The 25,481-nt window shown below is 47.0% G+C and overlaps 1 protein-coding gene across 2 annotated transcripts in view; it reads left to right on the forward strand.

The window, feature by feature from the left end:
* LOC143929019 (uncharacterized) overlaps positions 1–25,481 on the forward strand; it is a 58,870-nt gene that overhangs the window by 15,749 nt on the left and 17,640 nt on the right. For both annotated transcript variants that reach the window (XM_077453387.1, XM_077453386.1), the window contains exons 5-8: positions 487–624; positions 17,271–17,515; positions 22,139–22,295; positions 24,561–24,708. In XM_077453387.1, the coding sequence (XP_077309513.1) occupies positions 487–624; positions 17,271–17,515; positions 22,139–22,295; positions 24,561–24,708 (688 nt within the window). The remainder of the gene's footprint in view (positions 1–486; positions 625–17,270; positions 17,516–22,138; positions 22,296–24,560; positions 24,709–25,481) is intronic.

Genomic DNA, 25,481 nt, shown 5'->3' on the forward strand with positions numbered 1-25,481 from the left:
GATCACTGCTCCCGATGACAGATAGCGGTGATCTCTGTCATGTCACTAGGCAGAACAGGGAAATGCCTTGTTTACATAGGCATCTCCCCGTTCTGGGGCTCCATGAGACGATCGCGGGACTCCGGCAGACATTGAGTCTGCGGGACCAGGGTCATGCTGTATGTGGTGGGCACACGTGCCCGCTGGTGCCGTCAAGTAAAGGGGACTTACAGATATGCCCATTTGCCCACCGCTGCCATTTTGCCGACGTATTTCGGCGTGCAGCGGTCGGTAAGTGGTTATGGATATAAAACATCAGTTTATAAATCTATATTGGAATTGACCAAAAACCCTGATATCTTGCTGTGTTTTGTTGATGACAGGTCCACTTTAAGGAAAGCAGAGTCAGCTTTCTCATCTAGACACAGTTGCAGTCTTTGCAACTGACATTCACTGATTTTATCTCCTGGATCTCCTCTCTATCACCTACTATCTTGTGTTGTTCAGGTTTTGTTCCACATGTCAAGAACCAATGTGCCGTGGCCAGTTCCAGCGGACTGAAATTCCTCATCGCATTAATGCGGCACTGCGACTCCGAGCGGGTTCAGGTGGAAGCTTCTCTCACCATCGCTGCCTCTGTTCTCGGTGGGTCGGTAAAATAAGCCTCTATGTCTTTAACGTTATTTTTCATGTATTTTTGTTATTTGACTTTTTTGAAAGAAAGAAGTGAAAACAGTAAAAGAAACATTTCAAAGTGGAACTCCAACTCTGAGCTCCAACCCTACGTATACCTTTTTACCTGCAGTCTGCAGGCTGGTCTGATGACATCACAGGTCCTTCCTCTTGTGTCATGGCGGTGGTGGTCCATCCGTTTGGCATACCTCACAACTGTCCCTGATTTCGAGGGACTGTCCCTCATTCCTCCTCATTTGTCCCTCATTTTGGTCTGATCTATATAGATGTTTGTAAAATGCACTTTTTATCTATCAAAAAGTGTTTCCCAGTGCTGAACCTTTCATCTGATTTCTAAATTGCGAAATTGCTGCATTTATAGATTCCAAAAGCCAATATAAAGGAATAGTAGTGATAAAAAACACTTGTGGGTTTAACCAGTCTTATTTTTTTATTGGACAATTCTCCTTTAAGGGGTGTGGCAAGGGGTGTGTCCTATATCTGCATACTTTTGCTGATACCCTGTTTCCCTGAAAATAAGACCTAGCATGATTGTCAGTAATGGCTGCAATATAAGCCCTACCCCCCAAATAAGCCCTAGTTAAAGTCCTTGTAGGTCTTATTTTCGGGGAAACAGGGTAGGGCTTATTTGGGGGGTAGGGCTTATATTGTAGCCATCACCAACAATCACGCTAGGTCCTATTTTCGGGGGAAACAGGGTAGGTGTCCCTCATTCCCATCTCAGAAAGTTGTGAGGTGGGCTTTTGGACAGAGGGGCGCTCATATACTGACCTGTGAGCACCACTCAGTCCAGTTGTACTGTAAAGCCAGGCTATGGGATACTGCAGAGCCAGGTGGCAGGTTCATGACACTTTGGGTTCAGAGGAAGCGGGTCAAATGATGCTGGCCGTCATTCAATTTAGAAGACTGGGTGCATCTAGTGTCACTGCGAGGATAGCTCCAGATTACAGCATAATTGTAATTGGTACAAGGGAGGAAAAAAATTAAGTAAAGAAAACACACAAAAAAATCTCAAGAGCCATTCAGATCCCATTGCACCCTTTACCTACTTGCTGCCCAGTATACATATAAATATATAGGTTGGGCAGCAAGGGGTTATACCAGTAAATAACAATCATTTTTACTTTCTGCTATAAATCATATCCAATAAAAAAAATCCCAATAAGCGTGTATATTAATTGGTTTGCGTGAAAGTTATAGTGTCTGCTAACTACAGTATATGCCAGTGATGGCGAACCTTGGCACCCGAGATGTTTTGAAACTACATTTCCCATGATGCTCCACTACACTGCAGAGTGCATGAGCATCATGGGAAATTTAGTTCCAAATCATCTGGGGTGCCAAGGTTCACCATCACTGGTATATACAGTATACCAGAATTTTTATTTATTTATCATTATACAACTAATGGTGGTGATCAGTGACTTATAATGGGACTGAGATACTGCGGCAGACAATCTGACTCTAAGGCCGCGTACACACGCGGGGACTGTTCGCCCAACTTTGTCCGTCAAACAGTTTCGGCAAACAGTCCGCTCAAAATTAGCATGGACGGACATGGCCACACACGACGGACGAACAGTTTGCTGAAACCGTGCGCGATGACGTGAGCGGCACGTACGACGGGACGAAAAATACGACGTCCTATACACTGCATTATAACTTTCGGCGTGAAAATCCTTTCTGAGCATGCGCGCAACTTTGTTTGACGAACAAGCCTACACACGAGGGGACTGTTCGCTGAAACAAGGTTTCAGCGGACAGTTTTTCGGAAATTCCGAAAAACCTTGTTCGTCAAACTGTCCGCTGAAACTGTCCGCTGAAAGCCCACACACGAGCGGACTGTCCGCCCAAACACTGTTCAGCGGACAAAGTTGGGCGAACAGTCCGCCCGTGTGTACGCGGCCTAACTGGCGCTGGGGGGAGCTGACTAACTGCCACCGACATCACCAGTGACACTCCGACGACAAAATCTGGATTTTGCCCTAAACTTGTCTTGCATACACACGGTCGCACAAATTTGGAAAATCCGATCATTCAGAATGCGGTGATGTACAACACGTACGACGGGACTATAAAGAGGCCAGTAGCCAATAGCTTTAGTCTCGTAATTTATTCTGAGCATGCTTGGCACTTTGTCCGTCGGAATTGTCTACACACGATCGCAATTTAAACAATCGGATTTTGTTGTCTGAAAATTTTAGATCCTGCTCTCAAACTTTGTGTGTCGGAAATTCAGACGGAAAAAGTCCGATGGAGCCCACACACAATCGTCAATTTTCCGACAACATGATCCGATCACACATTTTCTGGCGGAAAGTCCGACCGTGTGTACGGGGCATTATACAGTGATCTGTGATAATAGTATACACTATCACTGTACTAATGACACTGGTTGCGAAGGTATAACATCTAGAGCGATCAAGGGGTTAAATGTGTGCCTAACTATGTGTAATGTGTGCTAATTTTTTTACTAAATATCTCTGTTTCTTATCCCCGCTTTGCAGGGATAAGAAACAGAAAGTGCATTCCCTCTGTACAAAGCTCTTTGTTGATTGTACACAGCCGATCAGCAGGTCCTGGCCAGGAATCATTGGCTGGGACCTGCTGACAGACTCCCGCTGTGTACAATCACAGTGGGTGTCAGCGGGGGGGCATGTGGAAGCAGGCAATGATGTACCAGTATGTTGCTTTGCTTGCATGGCCGGCTATTCGCAGTACATTGTGGGTGGGCAGTCCTTAAGTGGGTAATCAGATGCTTTGAAGGGCAAGGGGGGCACCAGGGATCTAATAGACGGCAGTGTCTCCATAAGGAGCATTTGTCACCGTCCAAAGCTATCACAAAGTTAAACAAAGAAAAAGTGAAAAAAAAATCAATTTAATTAAATAAAAATAGTTAAAAAAACCTTACTCTATTCAAAATGAAAAAAAAAGTTTTGCCTATATTTCTACATTAAAGACCCCCCAAAAAAAAACCTCCACCTCCCTTATTGACTCTTATGCCACCTACACACGACCCGACTTTTCCACGGACTAAATCCGACAGTCTTCCCGACAGACTGTCTGAATGAACAGACTTGGCCACACACAATCACACCAAAGTCCGATGGATTGGAACGTGATGACGTACGACCGGACTAGAATAAGGAAGTTCATAGCCGGTAGCCAATAGCTGCCCTAGTGTCGGTTTTTGTCCGTCGGATTAGCATACAGAAGAAAGGATTTCTCGGTCCAGCGGAGTTCCGGTGGGAAAATTTAAAACATGTTCTATTTCTAAAGTCCGCTGGATTTTTGGCAAGCAAAGGTCCGATGGAGCCCACACACGATCGAATTGTCTCTCAAATTGGACTCGTTCCGTCGGACCTTTGCTGTCAAAAAGCCAGGTCGTGTTTATGCGGCATAATGCATTGAAAATGTTGAAAATGTCAGTAACGTGCAATGGTTAGAGTTGTTGATCCCCTACCAAGGTACTGGTACTTCCTACCAAGTGTACCTACATTTCCAGATACACTATATTACCAAAAGTATTGGGACACCTGGCTTTACACACACACAAACTTTAATGGCATCCCAGTCTTAGCCCTTGTACACACGGTCGGAGATTCCGACAACCAAATCCGTCGGATTTTGTCCGACGGATTTTGTCCGAAACTGTTGCATGCACACGGTCGGACAAAGTTGTCGGAAAATCCGATGTGATGACGTTATTTCGTTACGACGGGACTACGTTCACGCTAGTAGCCAATAGCTTTGATGTAGGAATTTGATCTGGGCATGCGTGGCACTTTGTCCGATCGAAATTCTCTACACATGATCGGAGTATGTCCGATCGGACCAGTTTGTCGGAAAATATTTCCAACATGTTGGAAAATTTGGTCCGACGGATATTCAGACGGAAACAGTCCGATGCAGACCACACACAGTCGGATTATCCGACAAAACGCTCCGATAGGACACACTCCAACGGATTCTCCGACCGTGTGTACAAGGGCTTAGTCTGTAGGGTTCAATATTGAGTTGGCCCCTTTGCAGCTATAACAGCTTCAACTCTTCTGGGAAGGCCATCCACAAGGTTTAGCAGTGTGTCTATGGGAATGTTTGACCAGAAGCGCATTTGTGAGGTCAGGCACTGATGTTGGACGAGAAGACCTGACTTGCAGTCTGCGCATTAATTCATTCCAAAGGTGTTCTATCGGGTTGAGGTCAGGACTCTGTGTTGGACGGTCAAGTTTCTCCACCCCAAACTCACTCACCCATGTCTTGATGGACCTTGCTTTGTGCACTGGTCCAAATTATTTGGTGGAAGGGGGATTATGGTGGGGGGTTGTTTTTCAGGGGTTGGGCTTGGCTCCTTAGTTCCAGTGAAAGGAACTCTTAAGGCATCAGCATACCAAGATATTTTGGACAATTTCATGCTCCCGACTTTGTGGGAACAGTTTGGGGATGGCCCCTTCCTGTTCCAACATGACTGCGCACCAGTGCACAAAGCAAGGTCCATAAAGACATGGATGAGCGAGCTTGGGGTGGAGAAACTTGACTGGCCTGCACAAAGTCCTGACCTCAACCATTCGAGCGGAGACTGCACGCCAGGCCTTCTAGTCCAACATCCGTGCCTGACATCATAAATGCTCTTCTGGTAGAATGGTCATACATTCCCATAGACACACTCCTAAACTTTGTGGAAAGCCTTCCCAGAAGAGTTGAAGCTGTTATAGGTGCAAAAACTGGGCCAAATCAATATTTAACCCTACAGACCAAGACTGGGATGCCATTAAAGTTCATGTGCGTGTAAAGGCAGGAGTCCCAATACTTTTGGTAATACAGTGTATCTCTGATATCTTTGATTTGTAGACCTTTTATGTGTATAGTGAATGTTGGCCGCCGTACCCGCCCGCCGTCTCAGATGTTTGTTGTACGGACTGACCTGAGTGTATTTGATCTTTTCACGTCTCAGTGCCTGGCTATAAATGTTGGGGAAATATTTACCTTCATGTCATTGGTTGTCGCAGTGACGGGCGCTGTGTATCAAAGCGTGAATTGCTGGTTATAGATCTGCCATAGAGTTTGATTGATATGCGCTGGGATGGACAAGTGCTCACATGCCTGCCGGACGGTGCGAGACGGGCGGAGTGTTTATTCAATATAAAATAAATGTATAGATGACAGAACATATACATCGTCCTTCTAGGAGAGGATAGAGAAGTGGAAAATCTCTGCAATCAATCACAGCGAATCTTCTATTTCTGGGATTATTTATTCTATCTATACAGTATATGGGAATTAGTGTAATGTCAGTCTTTGTTATATATTGTTCTGTCGTTTTAGTTACTTTTATACATTGTGACATACTGTATGCATCCTCTTCTATCCGTACAAAGATGGGGGGTATTATTTGCTTACATCATATCCAGACTGATCAGAATAGTGCTTGTACTTAACTGATTGGCCTCACAGCCGTATTAAACCCCAAACCAAAAATGCAAAATATTGCAGCTTACCAGTCATTAGATGTGGTGGCTGCATTCGTTTTTTTTTTCTTTGGCTCCCTCCCCCTTTGTTTTCACCTGGTGATCCGGCCAGTAACATGCCTCCTGTATTAGTGAGACACAACTCTGGAAGAATGAGCACAGGAGGTACAGCCAGGGGTGGACTGACCATTCGGGCATTGCCAGAGGGCCCCATGCCACCAAGGGGCCCCATCAGGGTTGTAAGCCTCAATAAAACTAGGGACAGTATGTAAAAATCTGTGCTTTTTAAAAAAAAATCCCAAGATTATAGCTGCCCCACCTATCCAGTACCTTTTCACTGTGTGTGTATGTTTATTCTGTGTGTGTATACGTTGTGTAGTGATGGACGAACTTCCGACGGGACGTTTCGCGAACGCGAAACGCGAACGGACACAAACGTTCGCGAAAACGACCGTTCGCCGCGGGCTCCATTGACTTCAATGGGAGGCGAATTTCGCAAACCTTTAGGTCGAATTTGCGGCCACGGGGTAATTATTAGGGGGTAGCACGTAGTCCCACCACCTGGACAATAGCATAATACATGTATGAGGTGAATTTGGGATCGATAACTACAAGCATTTTTTTTTTATTTGGGAAATTGTTCTGACAATTCAGGACTATGGAGCTAATGAAGGCAATGGAGGAGAGGGAAGGTCAGGGACCAGGGTAGGCAAACAAGAGGGTGCAGGAGATACAGAGCACTGACAGCAGCACCGTAATACAGAGCACTGACATCAGCACCGTGACATACAGCGCTGACAGCAGCTCCGTGACATACAGCGCTGACAGCAGCTCCGTGACATACAGCGCTGACAGCAGCTCCGTGACATACAGCGCTGACAGCAGCTCCGTGACATACAGCGCTGACAGCAGCTCCGTGACATACAGCGCTGACAGCAGCACCGTGACATACAGCGCTGACAGCAGCTCCGTGACATACAGCGCTGACAGCAGCTCCGTGACATACAGCGCTGACAGCAGCTCCGTGACATACAGCACTGACAGCAGCTCCGTGACATACAGCGCTGACAGCAGCTCCGTGACATACAGCGCTGACAGCAGCACCGTGACATACAGCGCTGACAGCAGCTCCGTGACATACAGCGCTGACAGCAGCTCCGTGACATACAGCGCTGACAGCAGCTCCGTGACATACAGCGCTGACAGCAGCTCCGTGACATACAGCGCTGACAGCAGCTCCGTGACATACAGCGCTGACAGCAGCACCGTGACATACAGCGCTGACAGCAGCTCCGTGACATACAGCGCTGACAGCAGCTCCGTGACATACAGCGCTGACAGCAGCTCCGTGACATACAGCACTGACAGCAGCTCCGTGACATACAGCGCTGACAGCAGCTCCGTGACATACAGCGCTGACAGCAGCACCGTGACATACAGCGCTGACAGCAGCTCCGTGACATACAGCGCTGACAGCAGCTCCGTGACATACAGCGCTGACAGCAGCTCCGTGACATACAGCGCTGACAGCAGCTCCGTGACATACAGCGCTGACAGCAGCTCCGTGACATACAGCGCTGACAGCAGCTCCGTGACATACAGCGCTGACAGCAGCTCCGTGACATACAGCGCTGACAGCAGCACCGTGACATACAGCGCTGACAGCAGCTCCGTGACATACAGCGCTGACAGCAGCTCCGTGACATACAGCGCTGACAGCAGCTCCGTGACATACAGCGCTGACAGCAGCTCCGTGACATACAGCGCTGACAGCAGCTCCGTGACATACAGCGCTGACAGCAGCTCCGTGACATACAGCGCTGACAGCAGCTCCGTGACATACAGCGCTGACAGCAGCTCCGTGACATACAGCGCTGACAGCAGCTCCGTGACATACAGCGCTGACAGCAGCTCCGTGACATACAGCGCTGACAGCAGCTCCGTGACATACAGCGCTGACAGCAGCTCCGTGACATACAGCGCTGACAGCAGCTCCGTGACATACAGCGCTGACAGCAGCTCCGTGACATACAGCGCTGACAGCAGCACCGTAAGCAGCCCCAGGAGGAAGTCAGCACAGCACAGGGATGGTGGGAGCCCCTCATAATAAGAACCCCCAGGAGGAAGTCAGCACAGCACAGGGATGGTGGGAGCCCCTCATAATAAGAACACCCAGGAGGAAGTCAGCACAGCACAGGGATGGTGGGAACCCCTCATAATAAGCAGCCCCAGTAGAAATATGACACCGCTCAACCTCTTCAAAGAGGAGGGTAGGGGCATATAGTACGGTGTGCTTTTTTGGGTCAGGGAAGTGAGCCAAATGAATTAAGAAGGTCTGTGTGCTTGATTCCAAAAATTGTTTATAGACATATACATGGTCTACTGATCACATGTGTTGAATTCCTCCGAGATCCATGCCTCATTCATTTTTAGAAATGTGAGGTAGTTAACACTGTGGTGAGCTAGGCGAGTACGCTTATCGGTCACAATCCCCCCTGCTGCGCTGAACGTCCTTTCGGACAGGACACTGGATGAGGGGCAAGCCAACAGTTCGATTGCAAATTGGGCAAGCTCTGGCCAGAGGTCAAGCCTGCCCACCCAGTAGTCTAGGGGTTCATCACTCCTCAGAGCGTCCACATCGGCCGTTAACCCAATGTAGTCGGACACCTGACGGTCTAGGCGTTCCCTGATGCTGGATCCGGATGACACCTGTCGATGGGTCGGCTGAAAGAATGACCTCATATCCGAAGTCACCAACACATCTTCAAACCGGCCTCTTCTTGCAGGCGCTGTTGGATTGGTACCCGCAAATCCTTCTCTGGGAGTGGGAATTGCTCCTCTGCCAGCGCACGCAAAAGCAGAATGCAGCATTTCTCGAAGCAAGGCCTGGAAGTGCTGCATTCTGACAGCCCTCTGCGACGGCGGTAACATTTCCGCCATTTTGTGTTTGTACCGGGGGTCTAAGTACGTTGCCACCCAGTACTGGTCCTTGACCCTCATGCTTTTTATACGGGGGTCCCTATTAAAACACTGGAGCATGAAGGCCCCCATTTGCACTAAAGTGGAAGCGGTGTGGTGGCCTGGCTCCTGCTCATCATCCAGGATAATGTCGTCCTCTTCATTCTCCTCTCCCCATCCTCGCACAACAGGGATCCCAGAAAGGTTTAAAGCATGCTCTTCTTGCTCCTGCTCATCCGCCCCGGCACCATCCTCCTCTGACTCCTCATCAGACTCCTGTTGTTGACTTGTCTCAGATAGAGTAGCCCCCCCTGGGAATTCATCCAGCATTGCGACTTCCTCATCTTCCCGCTCCTGCTCCTCCACAGCCTGATCAATGACACGACGCAATGCACGCTCCAGAAAGAAGGCATAAGGTACCATGTCACTGATGGCGCCATGGCTGCGACTGACCAGTTTGGTGATCTCCTCAAATGGCCGCAGAAGTCTGCATGTGTCGCGCATGAGCAGCCACTGGCGCGGTGAAAAAAAACCCAGCTCCCCAGAACCGTTTCTTTCGCAGAGTTCATACAGGTAGACGTTAACTGCACGTTTCTGCTGGAGCAGCCTATCAAGCATATAGAAGGTTGAGTTCCATCGCGTCGGGCAATCGCAAATAAGACGTCTGACCGGCAGATGGTGTCGCCGCTGAATGTCAGCAAGGCGAGCCATGGCCGTGTAAGATCTTCTGAAATGGGCCGAGATTTTCCTTGCCTGCCGCAAGATGTCCTGGACCCCAGGGTATTTGACAAGGAATCGCTGCACGACCAAGTTTAAGACGTGTGCCATGCACGGCACGTGCGTGATTTTGCCCTGTTTCAATGCGCTAAGCAGATTGGCACCGTTGTCACACACCACTTTACCAACTGTCAAATTGAGCGGTGTTAGCCACTCATCTGCCTGTGAACGCAAAGCTGAAAGGAGTGCCGGGCCAGTGTGGCTCTTTGCTTCCAGGCACAACAGACGCAGCACGGCATGGCAACGTCTCACCTGGCATGTGGAATAGGTTCTGGGGAGCTTGGGCGGTGCAGTGGAAGAGACGCTAGCAGCGGAAAAGGAGGAGGCAGCTGAGGAGGAGAGGGAGGAGGATGGAGTAGGAGGAGGAGAAGAAGAGTCAGGCCTGCATGCAATCCGTGGCGGTAAAACCAAATCTACACGGGTGCCACGGGTTACATGCTTGACGGCCGTCAGAAGGTTCACCCAGTGGGCAGTAAAACTGATATACCTTCCCTGCCCGTGTTTGCTAGACCACGTGTCTGTGGTCAGATGTATCTTGGCACCGACACTGTGTGCCAGAGATACATTCACTTGCCGCTGAACATGGCCATATAGCTCTGGGATGCCCTTCTCTGAGAAATACTTCCTTCCTGGGACCTTCCATTGTGGTGTTCCAATGGCCACAAATTTGCGAAAGGCCTCCGAGTCCACCAGTTTATATGGCAGTAGTTGGCGGGCTATGAGTTCTGACAAGCCAGCCGCCAACCGTTGGGCAAGAGGGTTATCCGGCGTCATCATTTTTTTACGCTCAAACATTAGGCCCACGGAAGCCTGCCTTTTTGCAGAAAAATGTGAGCTTGGCGTGATGGAAGGTGGAGTGGAGGACAATTGTGAGGAGAGAGGAGAAGGAGAAGTAGAAGACGAGGCTGGACGGTGAGAGCCTGCAGTGTGGCTTTGTGTGTTCCGTTGCTCCCACTGGGCTCGGTGATGGCTGCTCATGTGCCTTCTTAAGGCGGTCGTCCCTAGGTGAGTATTGGGCTTACCGCGACTAACGCGTTGACTGCAAAGATTGCAGATGGCAACGCTATTGTCAGCAGCGGACACGTTAAAAAAAGCCCACACTGCGGAGCCATGTGCCGGTGTCCTGGGAGCGCCAGATGTGACCGTACATGGTCGATGACTCGCTCCTGATACATTTGCAGTCTGCTTTGTCCCTGCTGTGCAATGTAAGTCATTGCTGCTTCTCCTCCCTATCTGCTGGTCCATATCTCCCTCTGAACTCCCCTCCTCTTCCTCTCTTGTGGGCACCCACGTGACATCACTAGACACGTCATCATCAACGTCACCTTCCCCACCGCTATAAGTAGAGTAGGCAGCAACACCGGGGACCAACCTCCTCCTTGGGCTGATCTGGGTACTGGCGTCAGACTGCTGAGTAGCGCTTGTTGCTACCTCCTCTTCCTGATCCAATACCAAGAGTGGCTGCGCATCAGAAATGTCCTCTTGATATGGATCGGAAAATAATTCCAGTGACTCAAGCGGAAGGTATGTGGTGGTGGTGGTGGTGGTCGTGTTGTTGGTGGTAGTGTCTTTGGGGGTGCACATAGCAGAGAGTGAAGAAGAGGGTGCAGATCGAGAGGATGAGGAGGGTGCAGAAGAGTAAGGCTGAGCGAGCCACTCAACCAAGTCTGGTGCATCCTTTAAAGTAATTGAACGCACCTTCTGCAACTTCCCACTTTGGCTCAAGCCTGTTGCTCCTGCCCTACCCCTACCACCCCTGCGGAAGGGCCTGCCTCTTCCTCTGCATGTCATTTTTTAAATGACCCTGTGACAAAACTCTTAGTCCCTATACCGCTGAAGGACTGCTGCAGTATAGGTGAGCGGTCAGCAGTGGTGCACGTCAACCCTATCTATTGTGGACCTATAGCGGTCCTTACAGAACAGCAGACTGTACCGCACTCAAGCCTATGTACCGTAGCACCCTATACCAAGTTACCAGTCCTTATAAGAACTTTTGTGGACCAAGCAGGTTGTGTATTAGTGTTTAGCAGACTGTACGTCAGTCCCTATACCGCTGAAGGACTGCTGCAGTATAGGGCAGCGGTCAGCAGTGGTGCACGTCAACCCTATCTATTGTGGACCGATAGCGGTCCTTACAGAACAGCAGACTGTACCGCACTCAAGCCTATGTACCGTAGCACCCTATACCAAGTTACCAGTCCTTATAAGAACTTTTGTGGACCAAGCAGGTTGTGTATTAGTGTTTAGCAGACTGTACGTCAGTCCCTATACCGCTGAAGGACTGCTGCAGTATAGGGCAGCGGTCAGCAGTGGTGCACGTCAACCCTATCTATTGTGGACCGATAGCGGTCCTTACAGAACAGCAGACTGTACCGCACTCAAGCCTATGTACCGTAGCACCCTATACCAAGTTACCAGTCCTTATAAGAACTTTTGTGGAACAAGCAGGTTGTGTGTTAGTGATTAGCAGACTGTACGTCAGTCCCTATACCAATGAAGGACTGCTGCAGTATAGGGCAGCGGTCAGCAGTAGTGCACGGCAACCCTATGTATTGTGGACCGATAGCGGTCCTTACAGAACAGCAGACTGTACCGCACTCAAGCCTATGTACCGTAGCACCCTATACCAAGTTACCAGTCCTTATAAGAACTTTTGTGGACCAAGCAGGTTGTGTATTAGTGTTTAGCAGACTGTACGTCAGTCCCTATACCGCTGAAGGACTGCTGCAGTATAGGGCAGCGGTCAGCAGTGGTGCACGTCAACCCTATGTATTGTGGACCGATAGCGGTCCTTACAGAACAGCAGACTGTAACGCACTCAGGCCTATGTACCGTAGCACCCTATACCAAGTTACCAGTCCTTATAAGAACTTTTGTGGACCAAGCAGGTTGTGTGTTAGTGATTAGCAGACTGTACGTCAGTCCCTATACCAATGAAGGACTGCTGCAGTATAGGGCAGCGGTCAGCAGTAGTGCACGGCAACCCTATGTATTGTGGACCGATAGCGGTCCTTACAGAACAGCAGACTGTAACGCACTCAGGCCTATGTACCGTAGCACCCTATACCAAGTTACCAGTCCTTATAAAAACTTTTGTGGACCAAGCAGGTTGTGTGTTAGTGTTTAGCAGACTGTGCGTCAGTCCCTATACCGCTGAAGGACTGCTGCAGTATAGGGCAGCGGTCAGCAGTGGTGCACGTCAACCCTATCTATTGTGGACCGATAGCGGTCCTTACAGAACAGCAGACTGTACCGCACTCAAGCCTATGTACCGTAGCACCCTATACCAAGTTACCAGTCCTTATAAGAACTTTTGTGGACCAAGCAGGTTGTGTATTAGTGTTTAGCAGACTGTACGTCAGTCCCTATACCGCTGAAGGACTGCTGCAGTATAGGGCAGCGGTCAGCAGTGGTGCACGTCAACCCTATGTATTGTGGACCGATAGCGGTCCTTACAGAACAGCAGACTGTAACGCACTCAGGCCTATGTACCGTAGCACCCTATACCAAGTTACCAGTCCTTATAAGAACTTTTGTGGACCAAGCAGGTTGTGTGTTAGTGATTAGCAGACTGTACGTCAGTCCCTATACCAATGAAGGACTGCTGCAGTATAGGGCAGCGGTCAGCAGTAGTGCACGGCAACCCTATGTATTGTGGACCGATAGCGGTCCTTACAGAACAGCAGACTGTAACGCACTCAGGCCTATGTACCGTAGCACCCTATACCAAGTTACCAGTCCTTATAAAAACTTTTGTGGACCAAGCAGGTTGTGTGTTAGTGTTTAGCAGACTGTGCGTCAGTCCCTATACCGCTGAAGGACTGCTGCAGTATAGGGCAGCGGTCAGCAGTGGTGCACGTCAACCCTATCTATTGTGGACCGATAGCGGTCCTTACAGAACAGCAGACTGTACCGCACTCAAGCCTATGTACCGTAGCACCCTATACCAAGTTACCAGTCCTTATAAGAACTTTTGTGGACCAAGCAGGTTGTGTATTAGTGTTTAGCAGACTGTACGTCAGTCCCTATACCGCTGAAGGACTGCTGCAGTATAGGGCAGCGGTCAGCAGTGGTGCACGTCAACCCTATGTATTGTGGACCGATAGCGGTCCTTACAGAACAGCAGACTGTAACGCACTCAGGCCTATGTACCGTAGCACCCTATACCAAGTTACCAGTCCTTATAAGAACTTTTGTGGACCAAGCAGGTTGTGTGTTAGTGATTAGCAGACTGTACGTCAGTCCCTATACCAATGAAGGACTGCTGCAGTATAGGGCAGCGGTCAGCAGTAGTGCACGGCAACCCTATGTATTGTGGACCGATAGCGGTCCTTACAGAACAGCAGACTGTACTGCACTCAGGCCTATGTACCGTAGCACCCTATACCAAGTTACCAGTCCTTATAAAAACTTTTGTGGACCAAGCAGGTTGTGTGTTAGTGTTTAGCAGACTGTGCGTCAGTCCCTATACCGCTGAAGGACTGCTGCAGTATAGGGCAGCGGTCAGCAGTAGTGCACGGCAACCCTATGTATTGTGGACCGATAGCGGTCCTTACAGAACAGCAGACTGTAACGCACTCAGGCCTATGTACCGTAGCACCCTATACCAAGTTACCAGTCCTTATAAGAACTTTTGTGGACCAAGCAGGTTGTGTGTTAGTGATTAGCAGACTGTACGTCAGTCCCTATACCAATGAAGGACTGCTGCAGTATAGGGCAGCGGTCAGCAGTAGTGCACGGCAACCCTATGTATTGTGGACCGATAGCGGTCCTTACAGAACAGCAGACTGTACCGCACCCAAGCCTATGTACCGTAGCACCCTAGACAGACCAAGTTACCAGTCCTGATAAAGAGCTTTGTGGAACAAGTGAGTTGTGAATGATTAGCAGACTGCAGCAGAAGGGCAGCAGTCAAGTATAATATTCTTTCTATATTTGGAAGAAAGAATATTATACGTGTACAAGCCTATTACCGTACCACTGATACCAGTCCTGAAAAGAACCTTTGTGGAACTAATAGTAACAGCAAGTCTTTAAAATTATCCTCACTGCCTGACACACTGCTTCCTGCCTGTCCCTATACAAATTGGCAAAAAAGAGTAGGCTGGAACGATTAGCTGGAACAGCTCTTTTGTGGACCTGATAGTAACAGCTAATGATGATGATGATGATGATGATGAAGAAAGACTAATCTGGCTGAGCTGTCCCTAAAATAGCAGCATACAGCGCTCTGTCCCTTTATCTAAACTGACAAAAGAAACTCAGGCTGCTGACCTAACACCTATACCAGTCCTGAAAAGAACTTTTGTGTACCAAATAGCTAGCGTTTTCTCTGTCCCTACTCCACACAGGATCCTTTCCCTACAGTGACAGAAGAAAGAATGTAAAATGGCCACCGGATCGGGTGTATTTATAGGTTAGGGGGAATGTCCAAGTGTCCATGAGCTGTCATGTCTCAATTGGTTGTCCTGTAACACATGATAAACGTGTCACGAAAGGTTAAAGTTCTTGTATACATTAAACACGTAAGTCCGCCGGGGCGAACGACGGAAAAAGGCGTTCGAACCCGCGGACGGCGAAAGTCGGAAATTCGCCGCGAAACGACCGCCGGGCGAACCGTTCGGCCATCACTAACGTTGTGTGTATATTGTGTATCTGTGTGTGTATACTGTATGTGTGTGTGTGTATACACTGTGTGGCCATAATCTATTGCCTGGGGCCCCATAATCTTCTCCTATTGCCCGGGGGCCCCATGAGTTGTCAGTCCACCCCTGAGTACAGCAGCATTTTCGGGGGGGGAGTGTTTAATGCAGGCGTCTCAAACTGGGGGCCCTCCAGCTGTTGCAAAACTACAAGTCCCATCATGCCTCTGCCTATGGGAGTCATGCATGTAACAGTCAGCCTTGCATTTCCTCGTGAGACTTGTAGTTTTGCAACGGCTGGAGGGCCACCAGTTTGAGATCCCTGATTTAACGTATTAGCATATTTAAATACACTAAGAAAGCTAAGCCAAACTTCAGCGTACAATTTATAAGCAACCAGAGCAAATGGTTTTGTTCCTTTTAGGATGAAGGTTTTGCATTAGACATGTGCAATTTGGTTATTTGGAGATTCGGATGTATCGAATAATAATAGTAACGAATTTCGTTTAAAATTAGTTTAGTTTATTTGTTTTCTAATAAATTCCAAATTTTCAGAACAATTTGAATTCGAATTGGTCAAAAATGTATCGACTGATCCGAATCCTGTGTGAAGAATAGCTAATGGTTAAAGGAGCGGGTCGGGAAGCCGGCCCTCGCATTCCTTAACCACCGATGACTCATCAGCTGTTAGCGGGTTTCCCCACCTGACAGCTGAATGTAAACACAAGAATACCAAAAATGAAATATAAAGATAAAAAGCAGTGTGGGGTCCCCCCCCCCCCCATCTATACCAGGCTCTTTGAGTCTGATACACATTTTAAGTGGAACCCTACACCCTACTTTAAAAAGATACAGCATGACCCTTATCCAAGCATGCAGCCCAGCAGGTCAGGAGCCTTCTGAGCCATAGCAGGTCACACGCCCTCAACATTGGGGGGTGATTTGGGGTGGGGGGGGGTCATGAATAAATAGAAGCTGATCAGTTTAATCACCCATGCCAGTGTCAAGTGGTTTGTCTCATCCATGGAAACTGATACATTCTGCTGGGGAGCTTGTGGTTGTGAAGATCAATAGACTTGCTGGCTGGATCACTAGATGAAAATAGAAGAAAGAAAGCCTGAGCCTAGGTTCACATTGGTACGATTTGGCATGCGATTGGGCATGTTAAATCTCATGCCAAATCAGCGGCTATTGCTGGCAATGGCACTGTTCAAATCTGCGTTGCACAGTCTTTGCGGCGCCGCACCGATTCCCAAAAGTAGTTCCTGTACTACTTTTGGCGACTTCAGGAGGCGATTTGTGTAGACATCTGTGCAGCAACTCTCAGAGATGTCTTTCAAATCGCCCCCCGAAATCGGACTGCGTTGCCAGGTTGAAATCGGGTGAGTTCAGATGAACTCGCAATGTAAACCTAGGCAAAAAAAAAGGAAACTAATGCAGCCATCACATTGAAGAAATGGTAGGCTACAATATAATAAATGTTTGCTTTTGAGTTTATTACTGTTTTTTTTTTTTTTTCAGCATGTAAAAGCACCCCTATATTAGCCTATGTGTCCATGCACATATAAGCGTTTACAGGTGTATTAGAAGAGAAGCGTTTACAAGCGTTCCACCTGACGTAGTCATCCATGGTGAATATTTCACCCTCTGTGGTCAGTCTTAGTAAATGTTCACCCCTCTGCAGTCAGCCTTATTGAATGCTCCGCCGTCTTCAGTCTTTTTTTATAGTAAATCCTTTTTTGCAAATGACCAGGAAATCCAGCAAACCTGGAACTCATCAGTAAGTCCTCGGGGTTCAGTTACAGCCACATTCTCCGTCTTCTGCACTCACCCAATGATGAGGTTCGCTTAACCGCCGGAGAGGCCATCGCCACCTTCGCCTTCAACAGCCCCAGCCAGCAGAAGGAGATTGTCCAGAGTGGAGGGGTGACCTGGGATGACTTCAGCCCCTTCCTGGAAACAGACGATGAGAATCAAGGAGCCAGCACAGCCTTCCAGGTATGACGTGTATGGATTATTCTGTTTATAGTAGATAGATTGGTGTATACTGTATATTGGATGGTGTATAACCAAGTAATTCTGATCCTTTTAATACTGGACACAACCTAGATCATATATATCACAATTCCATACCTCATTTGCTGTCATTTGTTGGATATTCCTTGGAATTCTTATATTGTTCTGTTCTGGTGGACGGAGAAATTACTTGGAATTCTTATATTGTTCCGTTCTGGTGGACGGAGAAATTCCTTGGAATTCTTATATTGTTCTGTTCTGGTAGCCGGAGAAATTCCTTGGAATTCTTATATTGTTCTGTTCTGGTAGCCGGAGAAATTCCTTGGAATTCTAATATTGTTCTGTTCTGGTGGCCGGAGAAATTCCTTGGAATTCTTATATTGTTCCGTTCTGGTGGATGGAGAAATTCCTTGGAATTCTTATATTGTTCTGTTCTGGTAGCCAGAGAAATTCCTTGGAATTCTAATATTGTTCTGTTCTGGTGGCCGGAGAAATTCCTTGGAATTCTTATATTCTGTTGTGGTGGACAGAGAAATTCCTTGGAATTCTTATATTGTTCCGTTCTGGTGGATGGAGAAATTCCTTGGAATTCTTATATTGTTCTGTTCTGGTAGCCAGAGAAATTCCTTGGAATTCTAATATTGTTCTGTTCTGGTGGCTGGAGAAATTCCTTGGAATTCTTATATTCTGTTGTGGTGGACAGAGAAATTCCTTGGAATTCTTATATTGTTCTGTTCTGGTGGCCGGAGAAATTCCTTGGAGTTCTTATATTCTGTTGTGGTGGACAGAGAAATTCCTTGGAATTCTTATATTGTTCTGTTCTGGTGGCCAAAGAAATTCCTAGAATATCCAGAGAAGACCATGAAGAGAGGGATGCAACGCCCAGATCATTTTTCCCATGAAAGCAGACTGAAGGTGCTCAGAGTGTCTTTCCACCCCAAAATGCAAAATGAAAATGTAGAATATAGAGCCAGCAACTCGTACTTCAGAATAAGTTACTTTATTTCATGGGGTGGAGTGTACAAATAGCAGTGGCTTACGCGTTTCGGCAATAAGGCCTTATGCCGCGTACACACGAGCGGATTGTATGGCGTACTTAGTCCGTCATACAATCCGACGGACAGTCCGTCGTACTTTCCACTGAACGGACTTGACCACACACAGATACACAAACAGTCCGTCGAAAGCTTGCGCGATGACGTGTACAGCACGTACGACGGGACTAGAAATAGGAAGTCCAAGACACAGCAAAGCACCCTTCCGCCGTGTAAATCCTTTCTGGGCATGCGCCATTCTTAGTCCATCGAACTAGCATTCTGACGACCGTATTGTCCGCTGAAACCAAAGTACGACGGACAGAATTTCGAAAAAACCGAAATACTTAGTACTCCGGACTGCACGCTGAAAAAGTCCGCTGAAGCCCACACACGAGCGGATTGTCCGCTGAAATGTGTTTCGACGGACTAAGTACGCCATACAATCCGCCCGTGTGTACGCGGCATTATCATAGCTATGGCTATGATGATCACGGCTTGTTGCTGAAACGCTTAAGCCACAGCTATTTGTACACTCCACTTGACGAAATAAAGTGACTTATTCAGCATAATGTGTTTCCAGCTCTATAGTCTACATTTTTATCCAGAGATAAGTTCTATGCTCAGAACTTACTCAGGATGACAAATGTAGATTTAGAGCAGCCATTCTCAATCAGGGACCTGTTGAACCCAAACATTCCTCAAGAGATTGCTACTGGTTCCCTGAGCTGTTGCTAATTGACCTCCCATCTGATAGTGTCTACTTAGTTCCAGGTCTTGGCAGAGTTCTTAGTATGACTGCAGGGGTGGCGATCTGACCGCCACTTTTAGTTGGAACATTCATTTCAATACTCACTAATGTAAGGGACATTTTCAATGACTCCCAATGGACTAGTCTAAGCAGGGGGTCCTGGAGACCTTAAAATTATTTAAGGGTCCCTCTGAGGTTAAATGGTTGAGAAAAGCAGACTTGCGGGTATCTACAGAAATCAGAGAACATACATTGATCATTTATGATGAGACTGAGGAACATTTGTATGTCTGAGCTTTCTCAACACCTCTCGCTGAGCCTTCTCAAATGTTGGCTGGCTGGGGTGGATTTTTCTTGGCCACATAAGCGCAAATAAGCCAGTTCTGGGGGTCATCAGAATGTTCCTCTCCATAAGAACATATTATTGTTTGATGCGACCCCCAAATGTCTGTACGACCCTCACCACAACAATCTAATCGTAGATCACCTCAGTGGTGCCAAAGTTAAGTGCCAATATGTAAAAGTACCAATTTGTCCTCCACCCCCACCACCTGGAATACCAAACTTTACCTACTGCCACATACAAATAATACCAGGGCCCTTGTCAATGGGCTTTTGTTCTCATCAAAGCTTCTCCCGAAATGCAAGTCTATGGGGATGCAAAATCCTTTGGAAGTCAGGAGAAGGTCAAAGGCACCTGTCAATGAATTCTGAATTCTTAAACTGATGCCAAATGCCCTTTAAACCACACTGCATTGCCCTTCCATACAAGCCCAAAGCCCATTAACACAGGCTGCCATACACCTTGTAATCTGAATGTGTAATTCCTATTCACTTAAAGCGGGAGTCCGCCGGGAGTTCCGCCGTTTTTTTTTTAAAAAGCCAGCAGCTACAAATACTGCAGCTGCTGACTTTTAAAATAAGGACACTTACCCGCCCAGCGCGCCCGCGATGTCGGCACCCGAAGCCGATCTCTCGATCGTCTCTTGGGTGCTGCCGCCGCCATCTTGGGTATGGGAATCAGGAAGTGGAACCTTTCAGCGCATGCGCGAGTCGCGCTGCGCAATAAGGATGGTCCCGCTGTCTCTGGGATCCATGTGTTTCCCAGCAGGCAGCGGGGGACTTTCGGAAAGGGGTGTAGATTCTGCAGAATCTACGCCCCTTTCCGCAGATAGCTATGCCGGAAGTGGGTGCAGATACCTGTACTGTACAGGTACCTGCACCCCCCTCCCCCCTGAAAGGTGCCAATTGTGGCGCCGGAGGGGGGGGAGGATTCCAATGAGCGGAAGGTCCACTTTAGGACGGACCTCCGCTTTAAAGTGGTTGTAAACCCTTACAAACCACTTTGACCTACAGGTAAGCCTAGATTAAGGCTTACCTGTAGGTCCAAGAAATATCTCCTAAACCTACACGGTTTAGGAGATATTTGCCGAAAGACAGGCGCCGCTGTCAACGGCGATATGCAGCGAGTGGAGGCTCCTGTGCTCATGCGTGGGAGTGACATCATCGCGGCTTTGCCGAATGACAGCGGCGGAGCAGCGAGACCCACCGAGAAGATGGATGCTGCGGACTACAGGGGACAGCGGTGACTTCGCTGGCTCCTGTGTCAGGTAAGTGGCACATAATGGACTACTATGCGATGTATAGTAGTCCATTATGCTTTACCTTTGCAGGGAATCAAAGAGGAAGTAAACTCATCAGGGTTTACTTCCTCTTTAAGATCTACCAAATATATATGGTAGGAGCCTACCTCAACAATCCAGTAACTTTGTATTTAGTCTGGTAGGGTACCTGTTGATCTTAGACACGTGCAATTTATTTAGTTACAGATCACAACTTTTTAGTTACGGATCAAACAACAATTTTGTTATCCATAAATTCAGATGTAACCAAATTTCCAAATCACAATAGTAACGAATTTAAACAAATCCAAAATAGATTATGCTGAAACCAATTATTTGAATTTGAAAATGAATTTGAAACATATTGCAATAAATGCAGTAAGGTATAAAAGTGAAATAAGATGATGATTCCTACTTAGGCTGCTGAATAGATTAGAACAGAACTGAATAAAATAGAAAATTAAAGAATAGAATAGAAAAAAAAGAGTCAAATAGAAAGAAATAGAATGAATCAGAATAGAATAAATAGAATAGAATAGAAAAGGATAGAATAGAAAAAATAGGACAGAATAGATTATAAAAGAATAGAACAGAACAAATAGATAGAAAAAATAGATTATAATATAATAGAATAAAATAAAACCAATATAACCATCTTCCCAAATTCTAATTTCAAATTTTCGAAATTCTAATTTCGAATCAATTTATAAAACAAATCTGAATTTCTGAAACAAATAATTCTAACATAACGAATATGCTTAAATTTGATTATTACCTTAACTAACAAATCCAAAACAAAACTAAACAAATTTTCCTGTCGCATATCTCTAGTTGATCTAAAGAAGATTGCTCACTCAGATTGCACAATGAATGGCCAGCTTTAAACGTAGTATGACTCAACGTACCCAGAGCTATATACAGTATCCCTTCATTGGTATAGAAAAGATATCAACAGTTTGATTTAATTAGTGAAATCCATTATATAAAAAGAGTGGAGAGCCATAATGTCACTCTTGGAGACACTCCCCTGATGGATTGCAGACCCCCTTAGTGAAGGATGAAGTCATGTATTATAATGATGACATCACACAAAGGCTTTGTGAAGTTCTAGTATTATAGTGAATAAAGTCCCCTCTTTGTATTAAACATCTCTGACTTCCTATCTCTACCTTTATAAATGACGCCTGTTTTCCTGCAGCTGGTGGTCTTGGCTCCGATTATTCCCGATAAAGATCCATCATATACCTGCTCGGTGGGAATTCAGACCGTGATTGGGCTGCTGGAGAAATCGCACTCTAACAAGACGCAGGCACTGGCAGCTGATTGTGTGGCCAGATTGTCCCACTGCCGGGCAGGTAACACAATGACCAACATGATGCATGTATTATATGAAGGATGGTGATGTCACGGAACCAGAGCAGGAGCCGCTGTGTGCTGGCTCCATATGCCGGTTATTTAGGGTGAGATCTAAACTGAAGTACTCCTCCTAGTCCCTGATCTAATCTGGGGTTTGTCTCTAAGCAGGTGCTGACTGGGGTATTTCTGTGCTGGTAAAATTCAGTACTTTTGGGATTAAGTATATTTTTTTGCTTTGTGTGTTGCCCAGCTTTTTGGTAGGTAAGGGTTAACTCTGCTGGCCAGGTTTTCCCAAGCTTTTCTGCTGTCATCTGCTGGGCAAAAAAGGAACTGAATCTAGGTCAAGAGTTTTTTGAGGATGGAACTGCTAAGATGTAAGCTGCCACTCTTCCTGGTTACCACCCACTGTGGGAGCCCAAGAGGTATGGATTTATAGGAACCCATGCTGCCAGTCACCGATTTACTGTCAGCTATGGATTATTGCTACCAAATTATAGATTAACTGGCAATAATGAAATCTTGTCCTGCAAAGGACCTTTGATGGAATATACTACCTAAATAAATGATGTCTACCTTATGGGGTACTACAACAAGGGCACTTAGAGAGCGTTGTGAGGAATGTTTGTGGAAATATCTTGGAGAACAGTTTTTTGCTATCCTCAAATACTTTATGTTCAGTGATAGGTCAGGGGCGAGTCCTGGACCAGGCTGTACTGCTTACCTGCAGTATATTGTACAAAGAGGTCCAAGTACAAGTGTAGCACTACCTCCATAGGAGCCGCTGGATTTCTGGTCCCCCTATTCCTGCACAGACAGGCAAAACTCTGTTCCAACTTGCATCCAGATACAAGTAATCAGTCCATGTGCTTGTTTTTGTTGTTTTATTGGGGAAACAACTTGGATAGGGTATAAGGATTATGGGATGTCCAACATGACATGACAACATAACAGGGCGGCACAGTGGTGTAGTGGGTAGCAGTAAAAAGGGTCGCTGGTTCAAATCCCAACCACGACACTACCTGCCTGGAGTTTGCATGTTCTCCCTGTGCCTGCGTGGGTTTTCTCCGGGTACTACTGTTTCCTCCAACACTCCAAAGACATGCAGGTAGGTTAATTGGCTTCTGTCCAAAATTGGCTCTAGTATATGAATGGGGAAATTGGATTGTGGGCTCCTTGAGGGTAGGGACCAATGTGAGTGTGTGATGTACAATATACAGGGACAATTGTAGACACTCACTCAGGTTGAACTGGATGGACTGGTGTCTTTATTCAACCTTACTAACTATGTAGCTATGACTTGAAGAAATGTCAGATGAGGACAACTTCCTTCTTTAGAAACACAAAAGAAGAAGATCTTAAACTGTACTCCCTCTAGAATAACTGCAGTCTAAGTGGATCAGTGGCAAAGTTCTTTACAAACCAGGAACTCTCAGTCCCCTTAGTGAAATAGAACAAAGTTGCAAACTATATACAGGAGTATTGTATCTCCTCAGTAGAACCTCACACAGTTCTGATGCTTGCAGATACTACCAGCCCACCTGGCTGCTCTGAAGAATGCCCCAGGACAAGGGATTGGGATTTAGCTCAATGCTATCCCTGGATAGTATGCTACGCCTGGCACTCTCTCCTCTTGTATGTCCCTGGGTACGCTGAGGTACTCACACTGTCCCTTGCTCCCCACTGCACTGGACAAGACTCTTGTTCAGGCCTCCTACTGTCCAGATCTTCCCATTCCAGTCTTCTGTACAAGACCCAAATATAAAAAAAATCACTCACTTAGACTTCCTCTCCTCAGCTCCCAGCCTGGAGGCAGATTCCCCACCGCCCCGGGGTCCCCTCCCAGGCTTCACAACAGAAACCACATCACTCCTTCTTCCACCTATCTCCCCTGCTGGCCAGGCTCCACCATATTTAGGGGTTAATCCAGACCTTGCCAGGGCTTTCTGCCTAAGGCCCTCCTACCCTCCACCCACTAACTTCCAGAAGTTTCTCCAACCCAGGGGGAGACATACAATAACCCAACCTAATTGCAGACTCACACAGCTAACATGAGTAAACAAATACATTTAACCACATTAGTTGCACACTGGAGGGTGCTACAGAAGCATACAGAAAGTTAGGCCACTACTCTTGGATTGTATACTCAGAAAGTGATGAAGCTAAAGGCTCAGCATGAAAGCTAGCATTTTCAGAAGCAGGTCAGTAATGGATGAAATTGGTAGAGATATTAACTAGGGACCTGTGATCTCCCCATGTTCCCTCAGGTTTAGCGGCTGCCATGGTCTCCATAGATGTTGTCAGCTTCCTGTGTCGTCTTCTGTCCAGTCCATCCGAGCAGGTGAAGGGCTCCGCCGCCATCGCTCTGAGCTTCCTCAGTCTGCACCCTCTTGCTGAAAGACAGTTGCTGAGAAGGTATCTGAAATTGCAGATCTTAACTGGACATTGGTATGGTAGCCCCAATTCAAATTTAAAGCAGAACTAAAGTGATCAAAACGGTTTCCCAAAACCATTGCATTCAATGCTTGCTGTTAATAATAACTATCACAGTTGCTTGTGTTCTCAACCCAACTGTCAAGCCACCAAATAGCCAGTAATTGATCACATGACAAGTGCACATCAAATAGAGGCTAAGATGGCAGCTTCCTTGGCTGTAAAGGATAAGGGCATTCCACTTTAAGAGGTTGTATCAATAAGCACATCTTCTACTGTTTGTATTGTGTTTGTACTAAAGTGAGTTTGTTCTGACAGAAAGAAATATATATTTATGGTTACAGTAAAGCATAACTTTACCCAAAAGAGGAAGTTCCACTTGTTTGCATCCTCTCACCCTTCCACTGCCACATTTGAGGGGGAGTGGGTACCTGGTTTTGACTGGTATACTCTCCAGTTTCCAGCTCAGATCGCCATGGCAAACTGAGCAAGAAGTTCGGCCCCCATCCTTTCCCTACAGTCTTCTGGGACACATCACAGGTCCCAGAAGACTACGGGACCATTCACAAGGCAAAGCATGGCTCGCACATGCACAGTAGGAAATTGGCTGTGAAGCCCCAAGACTTCCCTTACTTGAGATGCCAGCACCTGATTGAAGAATCGGCTGGGGTGACAACACCGCTGTATCCCTGGACAGGTAAGAGTCCTTATGTTAAAAGTCAGCAGCTACGGTATTTATAGCTGCTGACTTTTAA

The sequence above is a fragment of the Lithobates pipiens genome, unplaced genomic scaffold, assembly GCF_037356315.1.
Source record: "Lithobates pipiens isolate NorthernLeopardFrog02 unplaced genomic scaffold, aLitPip1_a1.2 Scaffold_10, whole genome shotgun sequence".
In the NCBI taxonomy this organism is placed as follows: Eukaryota; Metazoa; Chordata; class Amphibia; order Anura; family Ranidae; genus Lithobates; species Lithobates pipiens.